Here is a 25,002-nt window from a genome sequence, read left to right as displayed (position 1 = left end):
CTAAAAAAGATTAGGTCAAAGAATATAAATATGAGAAGTATACAGATGAGCTAATAGAAAATCAGAATATTTCTCAAAACATGGTACAGTGAAAAATACTGAAAAATTATAATATTCAAGTTAGTTTTTAAAAAATCATTGTGTTTATATACCATATTTAAAGTATTTTTCAAAAAATATTCTTTCATGATACCAACCCGTGAAGGAAAAGGTAAGTTTGGCATACAGTAAACATTAAAGCTTTATTAGTCTAATTAAATCCACTTCCAACTAAGAAATATTCAGGTCATGGTAAAATGTAGGAATTATTTTTTCACAGAATGTACTATATTTGACAGGAATTTCAAGGTGTGAAAGATATAGGTTTTGGGCTGATAGAAGTAAAATATGTCAAAAAGTGGCAGTTACATTGTCTTATTGTATCCACTGGCATAAAACATTTAAAAATCATAATCAAGAGCTATTTGTCACAAATTTGTAAGTACAGCAATCTTTAAAGAGTAATTTTAGTTACAGTGTCTTAACAATGACACATTTCATATTTAACCTCCTTCAGCTGATATTGAGTAGTTGCATATTGAGTACATGCATGCTCGTCTACAACTACTTCATGAGAACTGCTTAAAGAGTCAGGCAGGAACCCCAAGTGCAGTATGAAAGCAGATGGGGCAGCAGATGGAACTGTAGATTAGTTTCATTTGATCTGTGTAAAACAACTTTACTATTTGCTAAGATAGGGCTTAAATCTCATAAAAAGTTTCTAATTTTTAAATTTGATATACAGTATTTTTCAAAATGTATTTATTTTAAGTTATTAATATTTAAGTATGTATGTGATTAAATATTTAACCAGAAGACATTTTTCTTATATATTTTAAAAAACAGATGGTAGGAAAGAGAAGTTGCCCCACTGAATAAATATACACTGAATAACTGTCCAAGAATTGTAAAATTAATTACCTTCCTTCATTGATGAGTTCAATAAATGCAAGTCCTGCATTCTTCTGAATAGAATTTTGCCATTCCTAAAAGGAGAAAACAAACTAAATGTGAAAAAAATGAACGTGCAAGTGAAGGTTAATGTCTAGTTTAAATATCATGTTGATGTTAATATCTTCTACGGTGTATTGTTCCCAAATATCTTTATGAGGTTTTATAATAAATAGTATTTTGTAAGAAAACAAAGTTTTAAGTTTGTCCTGTATCCCTTAGTTTTTAAGGTACTTTTAAGTGCCCCAAAGGTTTGTCACTTGCTGCTCTCTGTGGTGGAAGGTGAAAGGGCAGGTACAGAGGCTCCTGATACAAAGTTTACATTCAAAGGAGAACATGAGGCCAAAAGAGGATCATGTGACTATCCAAGGAAAACTTTAATCCCTAATATAGGGAATCACTGTTAACATTATAAAATAAATAGAAAAAATGAACAATATATTTGATTTGGAAATGAAATATCCTAGTTACATGCACATTTCACATGCTTGAAACCTATATTAAGAAATGAAAAATTCTTATGAAATTCATAAAGAATACTAACTATTAAAAGTATATCTAAATGTAAAGCATTTGTTTTCTTTGCTAGTTTAGATTTGCATATCTAGCAGCTGCACAGCCTCAGGAACATCATTACGAACACACATGATCATCATACAGTTTTTTGAACTAGGAAAATATATTGCCTATTCTGTAATCTTTCTTTGGAATATTGAAAATACGATTTACAAATCTTTCTTGGTTACTCATTAATATTTCTTAGTAATTTCAAAGTTTTGCTTTCAAATATAGCTGGTAAAGTAGTTTTCATACTGAAAGTTAAATCCCTTTCAATAGTTACATAAATATTCTTTTTTTTTTTTTTTTTTTTTTTTTTTTTTTGCAGAACCAGGGATTGAACTCAGGTCCTTGCGCTTGCCAGGGAAGTGCTTATTCTACTAAGCCACCTCCCCAACCCATAAATATCATTTTCAACCATTGCATAAATATTCCTTTGGCTCCCTCAATACACAATACATTTCTTATCAATGCCAGACACAATTTATCTATACATCCCCCTAGTGATTTTCCTAATAAAGAGCTGACCATAACAGATGGTCAGCGGCTCTGTCCAGACACTAGAAATTCAAACATTTAGTTTTTCTGTCAACTCTTCATTTTACTCCTAATCTCATTCCCTCTGGAGGTTTCTGCACATGATCTAGAGGAAGACATATACTGCCCAGGCAGTTCATAGCCACTGGCTTCTTGTCACAAAATATCCAAATGACAAGATAATTATTCCACCTTATGAAGTTCATTTCAACTTTGAAGATATTTCTGTCAGAAATAATGCCAGGGAGCTCTTTTTGTACATTTTAACAAAAGGACTTATTACCATTCTCTTTATACTTTCAACATATTTATTGGAAATAATGACCCATTGAATATTGAACTTTAAGAATATTTAATATTCATTATTTACAGACACAATTTATCTATAGATCTCCCTAGTGATTTTAATATAAAGAAACTAGCTTGGTATGATGTTGCATGCATGTAATTCCAGTACTTGAGGGGCCGAGGCAGGAAGATCAACATAAGTTCAAGGCCAACCTAGGCTACATGGCAAGGTCAACGCCAGCTTGAACTACATAGTTAGGTTGGATCTGGAAAAAGGAGTGAGGGAGGAAGGGAGGGAGGGAGGGAGTGGGGAAGAGAGAGAGAGAGAGAGAGAGAGAGAGAGAGAGAGAGAGAGAGGACAGATACAGACAAATAGAGAGACACAGAACTGATTCTATGTAAGAAGATCTAGTACAATACAACATAGAACACACTATTCTGCTAAGCAATAAAATACAAGGTGAGAGAATAACCACTTTTTCAGAGACAAAAGAGAATTGTTTCTTACCCATTCTCATGCAAGATCTGAAAGTCTTCTTTGCCAAAATGAAAAAGTACATTAAACAGGAAAGGAAATAATACATTGTGACAGTACTCAAATGTCTTGGGATTAAAAAAGGTTTATACTAAAATTCTTTGTTTTGCTTAAACTGTGTTTCATTCTATATTAAGTCTAACCTAGGAGAATCAACATAATAGCCACTGTTTCGAAAGTTGCTGGCATTCAAGAAGGAGAAATGAAGTTGCTTTAGCCATGAAATGGCTTTTTATAAATTCTGTCAGAAACTAACAACTATCACTTTTACGCAGACTTGATTGGTTCTGGAGTCATATGACCATGCAAAACTCACTAGAATAAGGTAGTGCCAACCCACTGCAAAGTACTCAAAAAGGAAGAAAAGAATCAAAGTTATGTGACCAGATCTAAATACTACTGCAAAAGAAAAATATCAAAAAGAGGATGAGACAGATTTAAGAAATGATGGAGTGACCCAGGAGAAAGGTAACTGGAACTGTCAAATAATAGTGAATACAAGTACCAAGACAACAGTCAAACAAATGCTAAAAAATACCTGATGTACATTGCATACTGACTTCTCACTTCTGTTGACAAGGTTTGTAAAATTTAGTGGACAATCAAAGGGCAAAGAGACAACTCTAGAAGAGTTGTTTAAGGCAAAAAAAAATTAAAAAAAGTTGTTCAGCAATAAATGCTATTTATAAGAAAGGGTGATACATTCCAAATTTTTTTTTCTTTTTTTAATGTATCTGGTACAGGGTCTACAGGGTCTCACTACACAACTTGGACTCACAGTGATCCTCCTGTTTTCAGCCTCCCAAGCACTGGGATTACAGGTGCTCACCATCATGCCCAGTCTCAATTGCCCTCTCAATGTGTCCCGGGAGTGGGGCCGGCAAGGCACACTGGAGAGTGAACCCTGGTCCCTGTGCCTGCCTAAGCAGGAGCTTTATTCTGCTGGCTATCTGGCCAGCCCACACTCCAAAATTGTGATATAACTATAGCGAGAAAAATGCTGAGAAAAGTATATTTTTAGATGTCAGTAGGGGCAGTATGTCAAGAGGGAAATGTTATATACAGAAAAAAACATGAAAAGTGGAAAACCACATAGAGCATAGAATGGTGGTTTTCAGAGATGGTATAGAAAGTGAGGTATTTTCACTAAAGGGTACAAAATTCTAGTTAGATTTAAAAAAAAAGCTTGCATGACATGATGGCTACAGTTAATCATTGTATTCTTGAAAAATGCTCAGAGAGTGGACATAAAGTATTCCTACTATAAAATTCATGACAGATTATGTAGAAATTAGATTATTTTCCGAAAGTATATGCAATTTAAAACATTATGTTACAGATACATAAAATTTTGTTAATTTGAAAATAAAAAAATAGCACTACAATGAATATGTGCTTCTTTTCCTTCAGAATTGCTTTATATATCATACATATTGTATATTTGTATATATAATACATATTTGTATATGTAATATGCATATTTTGTATAAGCAAGCAAAATAATTCCTCAATTCGTCCAATGTAATGCTACTGAAAGGCTTTGTAACTGAGTTGAGTTCTTTCTGAGAAGGTCAAAAATAATGGGGTTGCTTACCTTTCAAAATTTCCTCTCCAAAGAGGCCACAGAAAGAGGGTGATGGAAATCTTCCTGCCTATGGAAAATCCCCTGAACCTCTGTTATGATGGCTAAACTATGTCACTTTCTGTTTTGCAACCAGTGTTTCCTATTTTTTTAAATATGAGCAATAAAAGATATCACTCCACTCGTCTATATAGACTACACTCAATTTTCCCACGTGGCAGCAAATTCAGGTATGTTGATGATGGATGCAACTCCTGCATAGGTGATTAGAGCACTACACATGTGTGCTGACTGCCGCCAGGCAGATAACTGAAAGGGAACTGAGAAGACAGGCTAGTGCAGAATACAATAACCAAGTTTTGTAGTGGGATCAAAGGGGGAAATAGAGGACAGGACGCTGAAAAAGAGATCAGCTTGTGCTGGGGAGATAGTCCAGCTGCTGAAGTGCAAGGTGCTGAGTTTGATTCCTGGTATTAAAAAAAAAAAAGGAAAGAAAGAAAAAAGAAGAAAAAGAAAGAGAAAAAGAGAAAAGAAGAAAAATAGGCTTAAGGTTCTTAAGATGGAAAGACCATGCAAAAGAAGAAAGAAAGATCTTGGTTAGAAGAGATAAATGGAGCGAAATTGTAAAGAAGGCAAAAGCAAACAGAGTGTTTTGAAAAGCGGTAAGTACAGTTCTTTCTTCAGAACAGCGAAAGTATGGAAGAAATTTTGCTTTCTTTTCTGTATATAAAGTTTGGCTAATACTGATGAAGGACTAGATTCAAGTAACAAAGTATTATTTCATTTCTATAAATTTGTAATCTTGGTGTTACTTGTTTGAGTCTCTTTGAAGAGAAATATGATTTTGAATATTAATGTGATTTTAACTTTTAACACCAGCTACATAGTCAACAATCAAATACTCAATAGGTATCACAGATTAGTAACCTACTGGTAAGCAGACATTAATGTAAACTCATATCTTGCTACCAGAGTTATATATAAGGCCAGTTAACTGGTAATAAGACTGGTTTAGATGTTCCTACTATAGATTACCATAACTATCTGAACATAATGTTTCTCTATTTTTACAACAGACCAGTCTAACAGGGTTGTTCTATTCCATAACACAGGAAAAACATTCTAATTCCCAAAACAAGGAAATATTGTTTAAGGGACAGAATGCATTTTCTGCTCTTTGTTCTGGCAAGAAGTATAATATTCTGTTAATATTGTTCCATATTTGTTTTGATCTCTTGTCATTATACATTGAATTTTAAGTAGAATAAGTAGAAATATCAGTATTTTGTAAATGGGAATTTACACAGGTTCTTAATACTTTTCCTATGTCTCTGAAACCTCAGCTTATTCATTATCCCATGTTTGTAATATATGATTAGATATTCAGTATATATTTGAATTAAAATTAATGTTTTATTCATTTCTGTTTATAATAGGACCAAAAGAAATTCATACTACAATTTCCACATAACCATACTACAGCATTCAGTTGACAAGAATTATAGTTAGATGATATTGATGGAAAACAGAAAAATATATTCCCCAGTGTATTTTGTATTTCTAGGTTCTGTTCATACTGACTTTCAAATCACGAATATTTTTTTTCTCTTTCGCACAAGCTGAGTTAAATATTAATATATTATATAGCTGAAAGTATAAGAGTAGTTTCACAGACCAGGACCTAACCAATGGCCAAAGTAGATATCATGTAAAAGTGTAATTCAGCTTTTGAAGGTTCAAAAATTACTTATGAAGCATAATTCCAAACTTGCATAATTTCAATTTTTTTAAGTCAAGTATCTAGTATGAGCAAACTATACGGTGGCAAACATGTTGTCCACTGTTGTTTTTGAATAAAAAGTATAACATTTTCAGTTTTTAAATCAGGCTGCAAGATATTTAACTTATGAGTGGGTGATTTGTGATGTCCCAGGATACATGTTCATATCTTTGGAGTTTAAGTGGGAAAAAAAGCCCTCAACATTATAAGCAATGTACAAATAATATTAAAAAACATGAACTTTAAAAAACACACAAAGGGCCAGCCAGATAGATCAGCAGACTAAAGCACCTGCTTAGGCAGAGCACAGTGCCCGGGGTTCGATTCCTGAGGTGCTGTGCTGGCCCTACCCCAGAGTACACTGAGACAGCGATTGAGACTGGGCGTGGTGATCTACGTAGTGAGACCCTGTTCTAAATACGTTTAAAAAAAGTGCACAGAATGTGTGTGCTTGTGAAGATGGCATGCCTTGCAGTTTGTATTATTCTCCAATTTCTTTCAGTTGCAGTAATAAAACCAAAAATCTTAAATGTAAGTTTTCCAAAGCTGTTTCCTGGGATTAAGCATAAGGCATTCTATAGGCTTTTACTACATTGAATTTTACACAAATAGAGATTTAGGGCAACAAAGAAAGCACAACTATTACTTTTAAATGATACTAAATGAGAGTGGGAAAAAGGACCACAAATACATCCCATAGAATGAAGCATATGATATTCTCAGATCAAATGTGATTTTATTTTTTAATTAATTATTTTTATATATTTAGTACAGGGTCTCACTACACAGACTGGACTCGTAGTGATCCTCCTGTTTTCAGCCTCCCAAGCACTGGGACTATAGACGCGTGCCACCACGCACACTCTCAATGAAGTTTCAGTGTGCCCCTGGGGCAGGGCTGGCACAGCATTATGCCTGGTCCCTGCATCTGCCTAAGCATCTACTTTAATCTGCTGAGCTAGCTCGTGGGCCCTCAAATGTGATTTCTGCACAACAATTGTAAAAGCACAGAAAATCAGTATTTTATGTATCTATAGTTTAAAAGTCCTGTTCCTCTACATGATATGTAAAATATAGTATATAGTATCAGGAAATAATCACAAATTTCTAAGCACATATAAGTGTAAACCGAATCAAAAAAAAAAGTATCATGTACATTTATCACAGGATCTTTTTCTTTGGGCGTCAAAACTATAGCTTCAAGTCTTAAACTTTACTCCTAAGCAAAAGGGAAATGCTGTATAAAGAATTTATTTTGACAGCAATAAAACTTAAGGAATATAAAATAATTTGAAAATTTGAAAACAAAAATTGAGATTAATTCAACCACTGTACTACATCTTCACCCCAATGTTACTTTCATTAATCACAGAATATGCCTCTGAAATTGAATACTTTATGTTTTTTGACTTATGAACACATAGATCTCAGTAGATCACAAACTCAATAGAAAGATCTTATTTATTTCAATCTATCAAATACATGTATCTGGCACATAATACAGGTATTGGTGTATATTTTATGATTAGCTGAGTTTAATCCTTCTGAATCTATGGTATCACTTAGTTCTGTGTTCTTGATTCCAGCTGAACAAAATAATCAAGAGGAAGAGTTGTTAACATCATTAACTATATCAGCATAATTTCTAGGAAAAGGACCAGGTACTAAAAGTTTTCTGAAGGACACAATTGCTTTCAGGCTAATACCTGCACATTATTTCCTTCTCAAGATTGCACACATCCAAGGATCAAGGTATCTTGATTTCTAGCTGCAGTTATTTGTTAACAAGCAACATATATTTTCCTCTAAATTGGTCAACTATATAAATTTACTCCTGCAAGTTTATAAAACAGTGTTCCATTATAATTCCATCAAATTAATGAAGTATTTGTATCATCTTTATATTTTTTTTTACAGAGGCACACATTTGTTTTATGATTTTAAAAAGTATTTCTGAAAGATATATCACTATGTAACTGATTCCAGAAGTTTGAAGAGCAAGTTTCAGTAATTACGCATATCTATGTATGTAATCGGGATGGTTTGGGCAACTGTACTGTGCATTTCTACTGTTCTATGAAAAGGTACAACTAATGTTTAATTTGCTTTTTTTTCCTTTTGCAATTCTTTGTCCTTTTTCACTCTTCCTATTATATGTTTCTATTTATTTTTCTTTCTTCCAACTTTGCCTGTATATATCTGGTAATATGAGCAACTAATTTGAAGACAACACTCCATTACAACAAATACTTGAAATTCATATTACTTTGTCTAGTGAAATTCTTATCATTTTTAATTTTTATGTTTTAATATTATTTTGTACTCTCTTTAATTTTTTCTTTTAAATAGTGAAAGAATTAAAAAAAAACTTTTGTAATGAACAAAAACAAAGTAAGAGCTGGTCATAGTGGCACATGCCTGTAATGTCAGCACTTGGGATGCTGACACTGGAGAATCATTGCAAGTTCAAGTTCAGCCTGTGCTACAATATGAACTCAAGGCCAACCTGCACTACTACACAGTGAGACTTTGTGCGAAAAAATACCAAAACAACAACAACAAATAAACAAAATACAGAAATATTTGACGTCTGAGTTTGCTAAGGTATAAAATTCAATGGGAGTAAAAAAACAGGATACAGGCATCAGGAAAAAAAACTTAATTTCCTGTCCCCAAACTCTTAACAATTTGGTCACAGTGACTTAGAGGAAATGATTAAAACAAAACAAATGGATAGATGAACGTATATGTGGTGTGACAATAAAAATAATTTATTGTATTTCTTACAGGAAGAAGGTCTTGACAATTATGTGTGAAAATAAACTGAAGGTTTTATTTTCCAAGTCATTCCAGAAAATCTTTTGCCTTTTGAGAACACATACACACATGTACTGTGCATACACACACACATACACACATAGAGCTATTGAAAAAAATGAACAACTTAAGAAAAGGTGTAAATTTAGCAACAAATTCTACCTTCGTATGGAAGCATACTCAACTGAATGCCTGAAAAGAACTGAAAACTCTTGAGAAAGTTTATCACAGGGCCAGGGAGATGGCTCAGTAGAATAAGTGCTTCCCTGGCAAGTGAAAAGGGCTGCGTTCAATCCCTGGTTCCGCAAAAAAGCAAAAAAAAAGTTTATCACAATTTTTAAAGTCTTCTATGTGGATGCATAAAATTTCCTTAACATGATTGACTATTTCAGGGATTTGGAGCTCATATTAGGAACCCTTTGAAACTAAACACTTTGAAGACAAATAAGTTCCAGAAGGATGACAATGAAATCCCTATGTTCTCTTCACAATTACGTTAGGTAGTTAGATGACCTAACAGAAATCTCAGGCTCAGAACATAATTTTTTCCCATTAGTTTCTCTTCATCTGTGTCAGCTCAAAAGACATTTTTCATTCTTTGTTCTTTGTTTACAATTAAATAGACCACTTGTATATCCTTAGAGATTCAATCCACCTTAAATTTCTGGGACAATGTGGAAAATATTATTAGAGAAAATAGGAGAGTAAACTGAAATTTTAGTCTTTTTGTAATCCAGAGCTAATTTTGTAATTCCTATACGCTTAATGTATACATATCATTGACTGTCACTAAAAATAGTAGGTGTGTTCTTTAAAATATTCAATGTGAATATTCATTATAACATACTCATAAACCTGGTCAGAATTAATGATTTTATTAAGTACAACAACTGAAGTACAAAGGCATTATGTAACAAAAACATGAATTAATAATTTTCCCAGTGTATACAAAACGTGAAGCAATTCATTTAAATGAAAACTATTTAGAGGGCCAGCCAAAAAGATCAGGGGATCAAAGTGCCTCCAATAGGCTCAGGGGCCAGGAGTTCTATCCCAGGCCTGTTGTGTCAGTCCTGCCCCTGGGGCACTCTGATAAGGTGATTGAGACTGTGTGTGGTGGCACATGCCTGTAAGCCCAGCACTTGGGAGGCTGAAAACAGGAGGATCACTATGAGTCCGATCTAGTAATGAGACCCTGAACACCCTGTAGATCCTTCCCTAAAATACAAAAAAGTATTTAGTGTACCTTTTTTTTTTCTTTTTTAGTTTTTTAAATGACTATCCTACTATAAATCTATAATACGAAAAATTAAGTGAATGAACAGAAAAATCAATTGTCATTTCAAAGAGTGTTCAAGATATGAAGTTCAAATACAGAAAAATTATTAGGCAATATAGGATTATACCTAGTTGGTGACTAAAAGCAAACAGTGTATCATATAGAGGTAGACATAAGTTTTCCATAATTTTATCAGATCATTAATGGTTAAAATTAACAAACATTATTAAAGTTTTTATGAATACATGCATGTTACTCAATTTATATTATAAAAAGCAGATGTTTTATAAAATATTAAATTAAAGAGAGTATTTTCAGCCACTACTAATACATGTAGGACACATATGGTCATCCTTTGTTACCCATGGAATATTAGTTCAAAAACCCTATGTATAACAAATTCCACGGATGTTCAAAACCCTTATAAAATAGTATAGTAACTCCACAAAAATAATGCATATGTGTCTTTACATAACAAATGATTTCTAGATTACTTATGCAAGATGCAATATAAATACTATGTAAATATTTCATTTGTATTGCTTAGGAAATAATGAAAAATATACCGGTTTAGTACAATTGCAATTTTTTTCAATTTTTTTTTATTTGTGGTTGGTTGAGTGAATAGACGCATTATACTTGTATACAGAGTCCAAACTATACAGTAAGGTCACTTGCAGAGCTTGCTTTCTCTCTCTCTCTCTTTCTTACTATGAGAATGAGACTCTCAGCAATCCTCAGCCTCGCCAGCGCTGGGATTACAGGCATGTACCACCACACCCTGTTCTGGTGGTCAGCTAGGCATAGCGCTGCCACAGCATGTGGTACTGGACTGAAACTGGGTTCTTGCACTTGCCAGGCAGGCATTAGGCCACTAACATAGCTCCCCAACCTCAACACATAATATTTTTGCAACACAGTATTTTAGCATCTTCTGAACAAAATAATACAGTTGTATGTTAAGTGGCAGAGGGTATTTATTTCTTGGTGAAAATAACTATTGCTTCCAGAAATAAGAAATCAAGAAAACAACTTCATATTATTTCTATTCTTTTTTTTTTTTTAATTTTATTTATTTATTTGAGAGAGAGAGAGAGAGAGAGAGAGAGAGAGAGAGAGAGAGAGAGAGAGGCCAGCTCAGCCCACCAGGGGGCGGGCTGGCTGGCATGTGGTGCCGGGGGATTGAACCGCGGTCCCTGATGCTTGCTGAACTTGTTCTAAGTAGGTGCTTTAGACCACTGAGCCATCTCTCCAGCCCATTATTTCTATTCTTGATGTTGAATACTACACGGGGTTTTGTACATGTTAAGTATGTGTTTATACTGAGCCACAATGCTAAACTCAACCTACCTGGCCAGTAAATATTAATTTACATGGCTTGTTGTTATGGTTTGTGTCCAGCTGACACCCCAAAGCCTCATGTAGTCATGGGGCAGTTTGTGATTAATTACTGTAGGTGTGGCTGCTGCACCTACCCTGGGGCAGGCTAATCTGCATTACAATGCAGAGAGAGGCTAGCCAGCTGCCAGAGCTGTTGTCACCCCCTTAGCTCTTTGCTGCCACCATGAAAGATTGCTCTCTGCCATGTGCCAGACTGCCTTGGAGCCAGTTGAGTATGGACTGAAACCTCCAGTAACTGTGAGGTAAACAAACCTTTCCTTCCTTCATTCTGAGTGTGAAGCATTTGTCCCAGCAATGAGAGAAGAGTAGCTGAGACACTTGTAAATGTTAATTTTATATAAGAAGAAAGAGGAAATATGTCACAATTTAAGATCTCCTTGGAATGGGAAACTGCAATTAGGTCTTACAAATTTTCAAGGTCTTTGATTGTTTAATTAAAAAAGTAAAAAATTAAATTGCCAATTAAAATCAAATATGCAACATGTTAAGTATTCAGTGTTTATCACACACAAATAGCTATTTCAGTATGTTCTTGTTAGCTTGAGCTCATGGGTGGAAGACTACCTGAATGCACACTATTCCACTTGTGGGAGCAATGCATTTCATCACTTTTATTGGTCTTTTTACTAATACAACTAAGTCAGAACCACTACACATATGAATTATTGCCCTGTCATGAATGTGTTACGCCTTTACAGATATGATTTAGAAGAATTTAGGGTCTTTAAAGTTTGATAGAACAAGAAATTTTGAAAGAAAAACAACAAATCAAAATCTTGAACTAGTGCGTATCAATAAAATGATAATGATTGCTTTTCTCAAATTTCTATGATGTAACATGAAAAAGATGTTTACTTTTTGGTACTGGGAATCACACTCAGGACCTTGTGCCCACCAGGCAGACACTGTGCTGCTTTGCTATATTCCTGGCTCTTTGAAAAAGACTTTTTACACTTGTTCAAGAACTAGAATATACTTATTAAAAAGGAATTGTGAGTTTGAATTCTGATTTAATATTATTTTGTCTTCATTTATATTGTATGTTATTTGGTGATGTCATATTATTTTAGATCTCAGAACAGGTATTCCAGTAGGATGCTCTTAAAACATAACTCAAGAGAAATAAAATGAAATATAAAGGAAATTACATGATTAGCATTAAGTGGTGTAGAAGACACTCATACATACTATGAAAGTATTTGGAATTGCTAGGATACTATACAGACAACGTTTTGAAAAATGTTGATAAATATTCTAAGTTAAAATAGACACTATTTCATGAGTATACTCTGAGGCAGTCTTTATAGATGGTCATATTTTGTGATTATCTGGATTTCTGCACATTCTACAATGAAGATCTCCATAAAAACTGCTTTTTTAAAAACAGAATAAATAAGGAGCAAATGCTGCACTACCTGTGATGCCCTTTGCTCTTTTTCATCTATTTACTTACGCATTCCCATACCTCAGACCTAGAGCATGTATGATCTCAAGCATGCTTTAGCCAAGTAATGTTTTATGCCACTTATCTAAATTAGCATTTAAAATCAGCATGAATTTCCAGTATTGATTCTGGAATATCAATGTCCTGCTATAGTTCAATGTGGAAAAGCAGAATTTCAGACTATGTTACATTCACATTTATTCATGAATAATCATACAGATAAAGATGTATCAATCTTAAGAATTTCAGTGTTGGAGAGAAACTTCTAGATTGTGTTTTAAGTCAGTGCAAGAATTTTAGATATACACTTAGCTGACAGAGAATGATCTACCAAATTTTTCACTTCCACAACAGCTTGTTCTAATTTTGGGGTATGTTAACATTAAAAATAGAAAAGTATAGTCATTTATATGCAGAAGCAGGGCTGTGCTGACCTATATGGCATCTACTAGCCATAGTTAGCTATTAGAATCACTTGAAATGTGAACTAATAGATGCCCTAAGTACAAAATATGCATCTTGCACAGAACACTCAGCATAAAATAAAAGGGAATGCAAGACATACCACCAGTTACATTAATAATGTGCTATAATGATATTTAGATTAAGGAAAATACTTTATTGTAATTAATTTATCCTTTCTATTTTTAAGTTAATTTAATATGGCCATTACACAACTTGTAATCATACTCAACTCACATTTCTTTTTTTCATTTTTAACTCATTATTAACTTTATTAAAGATCAATAATAATTATATAGCAAATTAAAAATTATAGACAGATATTGAAATGTGAAAGATACAAGATGTAGACAGAGTAAATTTTAGAAAAATATTTCTGAAACAAATACAGAACATGAGATTAATAATGGATTGTACATTGTAAAAATTATTTACAAGCTTAAATGAATATAACAATAAAATTGTCTAAAATAAAAATGTAGAAGAGTTTACAGATCAGTCATATAATAGCTCTCACTGTGCTAAAATCAAGAAACTTATATTTATATAATTAGAATTCTCAAAGTATAATGGGGGAAACAATATTTAAAAAATTATTATTTCTGAATTTAGTTAAAATTATTGCACCACATTTCCAAAAAAATGAACCTTTTGCACAATAAATATGAATAAAATCATACCAAGAAACACAAAAATGAAATTGTCCAAAACTAGCTGTAAAAAAATTATTAACGCATATACATAAAAAGTATTAGCTATGGAAGAACAAAATTAAATAGCATCTTATTCCACATTAGAAAAGAAACATCAAGTAGATAAAAAACTGGACTTACTTATTCAAAGGACTGAAAAAAATATCTGCCCTCAATGAATTTTATACTCAGTAAACATACCTTTGAAAAATAAAAACAAAATATTTTCCAGTTATACAAACTCGAAATATTCTAATACCTCCAGATATAGCATATAGAAAATAACAAAGACCATAATCCAGAAGGCAAGAGAAGTTGCTGTATGTTCCTGGATAAAGAATAAAGAGCTCTCAAAATAGTAGTTATGCAGGACTAAGTAAAATATAACTATATTAGATGAATCTATTTAAAAGGTCATTGAAGATTTCCGCAGAACAGTATCAATCTTATGTCAGGTTATATACGTATTTTTACGTGTGTGTGTGTGTGTGTGTGTGTGTGTGTGTGTGTGTATAAAAGACAAGGAAGAACATAAAGTCAATGGAAAATGAAAATACACTTTTTTTAAAAATACACTTTTTAAAATTTGTAGTACTAGGAGAAAATATATCATGTCTTATAAATAGATTGGAAGTCAAAGATACAGTATAAATAAAACAAAAAATAAAATTAAACAATTTCAGAAAATTAATTAAATATTACATAATTCAAATTTAAATTAAATATTTTAAAATAACATTCAAAAATTAAAATTAAATTGTGAGTCCAACTAAGAGGCCAGAAAGTAGTGTATCATATATACGAATCTGTAATCAATTCAGAGTACTCACATAGTATTTCATTAGATTAATATATATAAAAATATCAACTAAGAAAAAGTTTCCATGATAGTAGAGAATTACTAAGAAAAAAACATAACAAAAATACTGGAATGGCAAATATATGACCAGCACTTCTAACAGTTTGGGTATAGGATATTGCACAAAGTTCTAATATGTGGTGGACATGGACAGTGTCCATGTCACTTACTGGTGGCCAGATGTCACTTGTGGACTGAGCTACTGATATTTCCTTCATATCCACCCTGTAAACATGGACAGAATCATGACCCATAGGGTGCAGGAGAAGTCAATTTGTACAGTATGCTGATGGAAATATTCTGCTGCTGTATACAAAAGAATAAACGAATGACTGCTGTTGTATACCTCTTTTTCTCCTGTGTTTAATTGTTTGTCCTATTTGGTGGGTTCTTTCCATTCTCATCCATGGAGCTGTGGTCATTTTGATCCCTCTCTAGAGTACTTTTTAGTAGTCTATGTAGGGTGGGTTTTGTCATTATGAAATGCTTTAGTTGTTCTTTGTCATGGAAGTATTTCACTTCTTCATTAAACTTGAAAGAGTTTTGCAGGGTATATCAGTCTGGGTTGGAATTTGTTTTCTTGCAAAACTTGAAGTACTTTGTTCCATTCTCTTCTAAACTTGATGGTTTGAAAGAGAAATCTGGCATTATTCTGATGGGTTTTCCTTTAAATGTAATCTGTTTCTTTCCTCTAGTGGCTTTTAGTGCACTGTTCCTGAGCTGACTTTCTGGGATCTTGATTATTATATGTCTGGGTGTAGTTTTAAATAGGTTGATGTCATTTGGAGTTCTATATGCTTTGGTTACGTAAAAGTCAGATTGTCTCCCCATATTTGGGAAGTTTTCTGCTATTCTGCCCATGCCCACATTCTTTTTATATCATTTGTATTGACTCCTTCTTTCTCATTGATACCTATTAGTCTCACATTGTACATCTTTGCATCATCTTGCAAGTGATGAATTATTTTTTTCTGCATCCTAGTTGTTTTTAAGAGATATTTTCTTAACTTTTCACTAGCTGCCCTGGTGTCTTTAAGATCTGCAAGTCTATTTTCACTTCTATTCAAATGGTTTTGCCAGCTTAAGATTGAGATTTTAATTTCCTGTATATTCCTTTGAATCTGCTTCATGCATTCTATTTCCTTCCTTTATTGCTCATTAAAGGATTCCAACATTTTTATATTCGCCTCTATTTTTTATCAATGTCTTTAGAAGCACCTAGTACTTTTTTCATTATAGTTATCATTTCTTTTTTACTTCAGAAATATTTCTGATCTGATTTCCTCTACACCTTTCTGCTGGTGTTTATTTCAGTTGCTATTATTTCATTGATTTCAGGTGTGTGCTTTCCTATTTCTTTTACACTACTGTCTCCTGCATTTGTTCTGGGTGGGCTTAGGGCCTGAGAATGCATTTTTCTCCTTCTCTTTGTCATTTTGTATAGCACTGTCTCCTGAGTTTTGGTGTAAAGCTTTGGAAGAGTTATTACCTTAGCACCAGGTCCAATCTACCAAGTTCAAACTTGTCCAAGTGGGTATGACTTGGTTTTGGCTGCTGTGCTCCACTTCTTTCTGCTGCAGCCCATGGAAGTGAACCTGCTGTGCCACTCTTGCAAGATGTTCTACTTCTGGATCAGCTGGATGGGTCTTGCCACTAGCCTCTCTGTAGGGAGTTCTGCCACAGGGTTCCACACCAGGCCTATCTGATGGAGCAAGTTCCACACACACATCTGGCCTAGGTGCTGGCTGTAATGAGGATCCCAAGCGCCCAGATGGTCCCATTCAACCACATTTATTTCTATTGGACAATATCTGCCTAAAGTATGAATAGGGAAAATTTATCTCATAACTATGGTATAATACTTTTTTTTTTTTTTTTTTTTTTTTTTTGGTGGAACCGGGGATTGAACTCAGGTCCTTGCACTTGCCAGGGAAGCACTTATTCCACTGAGCCATCTCCCCGGCCAATACTTTTTGAACACATTAATAACAAAAAAATTAATTTGTGTTCATATGAAGAGATGTTTTGAAAGAAGACACTTGAAATGATCAATAGTAATTTCTGTTGGATAGTGAGACCATGAGGTAAGATATTAAAGTTTCTCATAATATTCTAAATTTTGAAAATAGTAATTATTTTTTTCTAATTATATAAATCATTATTTATCTTCAATGAACATATGTAAACTTAGGACCTATAATTTACACAGGTAGAGAAGCATTACTTTTGGTACCAGAGTAATTACTCTTTGCATAAAAACTCAATTAGGGAATCTATGTTCAAATGATTTTAGATAAAGATCCTAGGATTATTTATTCATATTTTCATTTTTTTGCATTTAGGATAGGGTGTGTAGGGTGTACAGGGTCTCAATGCATAGATTGGACTGGTAATGATCCCCTTGTTTACAGCCTTCCAAGTGCTGGGATTAAAGACATGCACCACCATGCCCAGTCTCTATCCGCTTCTCAGAGTGTGGCAGAGGCAGGGCCGACAAAGTAGGCCCAAGATGGAACTCCCAGCTGCTGTGTCTGCCGAAGCAGGTGCTTTAATCCACTGAGCTATTTGGCCGGCCCTCCCAGGATTATTTAATGGGCAAGGAAATGTCCACATACCAAGTAAGAAAGTTGCACCCTACCTCATATCGTATACAACTATCTCAAGATAGATCAAAGACTCAAACTGAGGAGCTAAAAGTAAAAAACCCTTAAAAGAAAGCCTTAAGTATGGCTGGAGAGATAGCTCAGTGGCATGAGTACCTGCCTGGAAAGCACAAGGTCCAGGGTTCAATCCCTGGTACAAGGAAGGAAAAAAGGAAGGAAGGAAGGAAGGAAGGAAGGAAGGAAGGAAGGAAGGAAGGAAGAAAATGATTTAATCTGCAAGAGCATGGGCTTGGTGATGAATTCACAAATATGGTACTAAGGGGAAAGGTTACACAAAGTAAACTGGACACCACTGAAGTTAAAAACTTTGTATAACAACAGATGTTAACAAAAAGGAGAAAAAAGCATACATAATGGGACAAATATTTGCTAATCATACATGTCATAAGGGTTTAGTTGCCAGAATATGCATAGAACTCATGCAACATAGCAAGAACTAAGAAGAGGGGTGAGTAGAATAAGCACTTGCCTGGCAAGCACAAAGGCTTGAATTTAATCTCCAGTTCTGCCCCCCAAAAAACCAAAACCAAAAACAAAAGAACAAAAACAACAACAAAAAAAAAAAACCCTAGAACCAAAGAAAATTAAAAAGTACTGATGGATTTGAATAGAAATTGATGAAAGAAAAGATAGAGTTGGCCAATATTCATAGAAAACCATGTTCAATACCATTAACTGTGGGAAAATGCAAAGAAAAATCAGAGAGATATCATTTCACAATCATTAGAATGACTATGATTAAATGAAAATAAAACAAAAACATAAATAAAACATATTCAAGAGATAAAAACAAAATGAAACCTTGAACATTTCAGGAATGTAAAATGGTATAGCCACCATAGAACATATTTTAATTTTTCTCAAAAAGTTAACATAGAATTGCTTCATCACTTAGTAAGCTCTCTCTTATGTATATACAACATTATATAAGAGGGGACTTAATTAATATTTTGGGTGTGTCACTGTGCTAATATTACATGTACGTACTTATTGAAAAGCTTGGGGAAGAATACATGAAATTCTATGTAAAATTTTTGTAACTCCCTATGAGTATAGTTATTTGAGCAAGAGTTAATGCTTAAGGATATTTTGTTTTTATTCTCACATTTTTTTCTCTCTTTAAAATTTCTTGTAACTTTTTTGTTGTTTCTTATTTTTTTAAATCAATTTTGCAGGTTTAAACCTGGTAATCTAAACAACTAATTTGAAGATAATATCATGTAATACAGCAACCACTGTCAAATAGCCATTATTTTGCTCAAGGAAATTTTTAAAAATAATTTTATTGAGAAACAAATAGCCATGAGACAACTTAAAAAACAATTACCCCCACATTTTCAATAATTAATGCATTGCATATTGTTGTCTTAGTGGTTATTCATTGTGCAAGATGCAGACATGATATTCTGGCCACAAACACTACTACAACAAATCCCTCTATTCATTGAATTAAGAGATATCTATCCTGTTTTGAGTATACAGATACAAAATGGTCGTTAATTTGTATTCCCTTATTCGTTTAGTCTTGTAGGAGAAGAATATTCTATTATCGTTTAAATATTGTAGGTACATGAATTCAACAAAATAATCCAATATAATCCACTAGTCTATAATACTAGTGGATTTTCCATAAGACTGGAAATGTCAGAAGTTGTTGACTTGAGCCCTCTTTTACAGCTTAGCATACTAATATAGCTTTACTTTTTCTATTTTGTTTTATACTTTTCTGCTAGATAGTTAAGCCCAAGATAAAGCAAGACCTATAAAACAAGAAATGTAGCTTTTGTATCTAATAAGGTCAGTTAAATCCCCTTAGGATTTAACCTGAAATCCTGTACTGCAGTTTGTAGATGCTTTGTCAGTGTGGCCATGTGGATGAGTCATAGCCATTGCTTGACTAGTTTGTTCTCTGCGAAAGCCTGAGAGAATGTTTTCTCTCCATGTGACTCTCCTTAGGCACACTCTACATCATGTATCACTTTCCTCTGTGGCCCCATAATCTCGTTGATCAGAAAATCTGGGACACAACTAAGTTACATGAGGTAACAATACAGGTTCTCCTATGCCCTGAGTCTTCATTGACATTAAAAGGCTAGGGTCAAAACGTTGACTGTTTTTGCAGCCCTTCTTTTTCTCTAAGTTTTGGTCTACAAACTTAGGTTGTTAACCCTCCAAAAGAGAAGCTCATTATTACTAACATACAATGTAGGCAGTTGAAATTAACCTCACTATCTGTCTGAATATCAAACATCTTAGACATAACATGGAACAGGTATTTTCCATCATGTATTGATATGCTAAATTTCGAGTCCCTACAAAACATTAAGAAAAAAAATTAAAATTAAACAAATAAAAATATTTTCAAATAGGAAAAAACAATTACATATTTTTACAAAGAAATTTAGAAATCTAACCATATGCAGCATTGGAGCAGGACAGTCCTGTGACCTTTTCTTTTCTTGTTTCTTGTTTTCATTACCATTTTTTTAAAACAAACATTTACATGAGAGATAGTATGGCAGTAATTGGTATGTCATGACAAGCAGTATGTATTTAGAAGACCAGAATGACAGGCATTCCAAGCACGACTCTACTATTACACATCACTATTTTCAGTGTAGTTGATTACTTCACAGGTATCAGCATATATAGTTAGTCAGGGTGAGAATCCTATCAATTAACTATTAGTTTCAAAAACCTGCTGAAGATTCTCAGCATCATTATCTTAAACATCTTGTGCATATAAATCTATGGCTTTGACTCTGTTATGCTTCCTGGTTTTTCTCCTTGCCTTTCTTCGTTGTCTAATCATCAAGTTGTTGCTTATTTTTTAATTGTGTTATACCTTTCCATTTTTATTTCTTCTTTTGAGTTCTTGTGTTAGGGAGATTATACGATATTTTCCCATGTGGGTCTGGTTTATTTCACTTATGAGCATATCTTCAAGTGGCATCCACTTAATTACAAATGCTTCGAGTTTATCATTCTTTATAGCTGATTAATACTCCATTGTGTAAAAAAAAAACCACATCTTTTTCACTCATTCCCCAGGTGATGGACATCTTGGTTATTTCCAAGATTTAGCTATCGCAAGTTGTGCTGCTATAAACATATGTGCACATATATCACTACGATATAATGTTTTCTGTTCCTCTGAGAAAATTACCAGGAGGGGGGATAGCTGGTTTGAATGGGATTTCCAGTCCTAGTTTTTTAAAAGCTTCTCCACAATGATTTCCATAATGGTTGCACCAGGCTACATTCCCACCAGCAGTGGAGAAGGGTTTCCTTTTCCCCACAGCAACTCCAACATTTGTTGTTGGTTGATTTCTTTATGATAGCCATTCTTTCTGGGGTGAGATGGTATCTCAGTGTTGTTTTAGTTTGTATTTCACATATGGCTAGTGAGGTGGAACATTTTTTCATATATTTATTCGCTTCTTTAATTTCATCCTCTGAGAAGTGTGTGTTCATCTCAGATGCCCACTTCTGGAATGGGTCTTTAAATTTGGGGGCCCTAATTTTTTTTAGTTCTTTATAAATTCTAGAAAGCAGACCTTTGTCTGTGTGTTTATTAGTCAAGATTTTTTTCCTATTTTGTGGACTGTCTTTTCACTCTGTTGGTAACTTCTTTTGATGTGCAAAAACTTCTCAATAAGAGGAAGTTCCAGTTATTAATTCTTTCAAGTATTACCCATTCAATTTGATTTTTGTTCATGAATTCTTTGCCTATCCTTGTATCTTCAAGAGTACCTCCTACTTTCTCTTCCAGGAGATTTCGTGTTTCTGTTTTAATGTTTAGATCTTTAATCCACTTTGACTTTAGCTTAGTGCATGGTGATAGACCTGATTCAAGTTTTAGTTTTTGGCATGTAGAGAGCCAGTGCTTCCAGCATCATTTGCTAAAGAGACTATCTTTCTTCCAGTGTGTTTGCCCACTTTCTCGAAGATCAGGTGGCTGAGTGTGTTCGTAAAGGCTTCTGTGGTCTATTTTGTTGACAATACCATGCTGATTTTATCACAGTAGCTTTGTAGTATAATTTCAATGCCTCTTACCTTGTCTTTGTTGCCCAGGATTGCTTTTCCTATTCTAGGTCTTTTCTGGCTCCAAATACATTTTAGAAAAGATGTCTCTAGGTCTGTAAGGTATGTTGGTGGTAGTTTGATAGGGATTGCATTAAATCTGTACAGCAATTTTGATATTATGGCCATCTTCACAATGTTGTTTCTTCCTATCCAGGAGCAGGGACTATCTTTTCCATTTTCTGAAATCCTGACAATCTCTTTTTTCAATGTACCGTAATTTTCCTTGTAAAGGTCTTTGACTTCTTTAGTTAGATGAATTCCAAGGTATTTCTTTTTCTGTGATGCTATTGTAAAAGGCATTGTTTCTGTAATTTCCCTCTCAGTGTGTTTGTTATGTGTAGAAGAATGTTATTTACTTTTGGGTATTGACTCTGTGTCCTGCTACGATACTGAATTTATGTATGAGTTCTAGTAGCTTTTTGATAGACTTTTTTGGGTCTTCCAAGTAAAGTATCATGTCATCTGCAAATAATGGTAATTTAACTTCTTTACCTAATCTTATTGCTTTTATTTCTCTCTCTTGTCTAATGGCTATAGCTAATCATTCCAGAACTATACTGAATAGGAGGGATGATAGAAGACATCTTTGTCTTGTACCAGATTTGAGAGCAAAAGATTTCATTTTTTCCCCATTTAGAAATATATTAGCTGTTGGGTTTGTCACACATGGCTTTTATCAGACTGAAGTAGAGGCCATCTATTCCAGTTTTCTGTAGGACTTTGAACATGAATGAGTGTTGGACTTTGTCAAAAGCCTTTTCTGTATCAATTGAGATGATCATGTGCTTTTTAGATTTCGCTCTATTGATATAGCATATTACATTTATAGATTTGCGTATATTGAACCATCCTTGCATCCCTGGGATGAATCCTACCTGGTCGTGGTGTATAATCTTTTTGATGATTTGCTGTATTCCATTTTCTAGGATTTTATTGAGGATTTTTGCATATATGTTCGTGAGGGATGCTTAAAGAAATTTTATATAATTTCTTTATTTTAGGAGACAAATGGTTTATTTGGTAAGGAGTAACAAGAGATTCTTAATTCCTCTTCTCACTTCTGCTGGCTGAACTGAGTTGTGGTCACATGGATAACCAAACACAAGAATCTCTTCACACACTTGCTCTTTTTGCAAAAATGCAGATGGCTGAGTTACACGAGTAAGAATTATTTTCTAGACAGAGGTGCAAACCATTGTAATTTCCACCATGTCAGTGCTTGCCAAAGTCTCCTTCTTGTCTTCCAGCTTCATGGCAGGAAACAGGAGCACTTCCTTGATGTTTTGGAGTCTGTGAGGAATATGGTCATGCAGTAGATACCCATGCCCCAGCCTGCCTTGGTGGGCTGCCTGCACTCCAGGGCTGTCCAGAAGTTCTCATCAATGAACATGGCCTCGTTGTCACTGGCAGCCTTGGACTTGGCCTGTTCTTCAAACAGCTGCCACTGCCTCATGGGATAGTTCAGCTCAGTGTATGCACTGCACACCTACTTCTTCATGATCAAGAGCTCAAAGCGTTAGGTCAGACCCTCTTTAAAGCAATGCCATTTAGCTAATGGGCTCAATGATTAGTGGGTGATAACAGGTGAACATAGGATTGATGCATGTTACTTCCAGGAATTTCCCAAGAAGCTTATCAAGGAGTCTGGCCGTGGTCTGATGTGGAGGGCGTTCAACAGCTTTTGCTATACAGATATCATCAAGAATTTTGTGAGTTTTTTTCTGTTTTGAAGTGGTCAGTTTCAGGTAGCTTCGCCCCTAGGGTTTTCTCCACCTCCTCCACCATTCTGATTCTCTTGAAGGGCAGGGTGAAGTCCATCTCGTAGGCTTGGCCCTCAGGACCATCTGGGTGGTAGGAGATCTTGTTGCAGCCTGTAATGCTCTTCACCATTTCTGAAACCAACTTCTTCATGATTTTCATGCGATTGTGATAGTTTGCACAGGCCATGTAGAAATCACAATCCTGTTGAACTCAGGATTGTGAGTCAAATCAATTCCTTCACTCCCCAACTGGCATCCAATTTCATAAACCTGGTCAATGCCTCCAACCACTAGCACTCTATGATAGAGCTCTGGAGCAATCTTCATGTACAAGTTCATGTCCAGCTCATTGTGGTAAGTGATGAAATGCTTGGTGACCACTTTCCCTGGGATGACATTCATCATGGGAGTTTCAATCTCCAGGAATGCCAGCTCATCCAAGAAACTTCTTATGTAAGTGATGATGTTAGAGTGGATGATAAACTTTTGCTTCACGATGTCATTTAGCATCAGGTACAAATATCTCTGTTGATACCTTGTTTCCTTGTCTTTGAGGCCAAAATGAGGTGAGGTAACATGTGCAGGCAGGGGACAACAGTGTGACTTCATAGGGGATGATGTTCAGGTCACCCTTCTTGGTTTTCCTAGGATTCCCCTGAACTCTGATTAAATCTCCCTCATGCAGTTTGTTGTTGATATGAATATATTCTTCCTTTGATTTAAAATTTCTGGAATTGGCCATGACTTGCAACTTAACCTCCTCTTCTGGACGGTGTCGAAGATGAACTTCCCCCCAGAAGCTCTGTTAGCATGGATTCTACCTGCCACCTTCAAGGTTATGTCAGTCAGGTGATCCCCAGGCTGCAAGTGACTGTATTTGTCGATGAAGTGGGTGAGATGTCTACATGGAACTTGTGTGGGTATGGATCCTTGCCACTGAACTTTAGCTGGTGCACTGCTTGACTACGGATCTTGTAGTATTGATTTGGATCCAGGCTCTCTTCCTCAGCATCCACACCACTGTCAGTAGTGTGATTGGTGGAAGCCACAGCAGCTTGGCCTAGGTGTTTCTCACTGAGCTCTTTCTGGTTGGCCTCCTTCTCTGCCACTTCCTTCTCGGCTTTCAGACATCTTTAGCTCTTTTTTTGCTCAGTTTCAGCTTGCCATCCACTTTCACCTTGACCCCCTACACTGTTGCCATCTCCCAATAACTCGATGAGAAAGACATTTTATATAATTTCTATTTTTTTTACTTAAAAAACAAAATAA

The 25,002-nt window shown here is 34.5% G+C and overlaps 1 protein-coding gene and 1 pseudogene across 8 annotated transcripts in view; both read right to left on the bottom strand.

Annotated features, from left to right (window-relative positions):
- Positions 1-25,002, bottom strand: part of Nbea (neurobeachin) — a 760,086-nt gene that overhangs the window by 362,308 nt on the left and 372,776 nt on the right. For all 8 annotated transcript variants that reach the window (XM_004631077.2, XM_023714988.1, XM_023714990.1 and 5 more), the window contains one exon: positions 961-1,025. In XM_004631077.2, coding sequence (XP_004631134.1) covers positions 961-1,025 — 65 coding nt within the window. The remainder of the gene's footprint in view (positions 1-960; positions 1,026-25,002) is intronic.
- Positions 23,149-24,934, bottom strand: LOC101588205 (annotated as a pseudogene).

This window comes from Octodon degus, unplaced genomic scaffold, assembly GCF_000260255.1.
Source record: "Octodon degus isolate 3935 unplaced genomic scaffold, OctDeg1.0 scaffold00038, whole genome shotgun sequence".
Classification (NCBI taxonomy): domain Eukaryota; kingdom Metazoa; phylum Chordata; class Mammalia; order Rodentia; family Octodontidae; genus Octodon; species Octodon degus.
The sequence above is the reverse complement of the archived record's forward strand: the minus strand, read 5'-3'. Positions and strand labels throughout refer to the sequence as shown.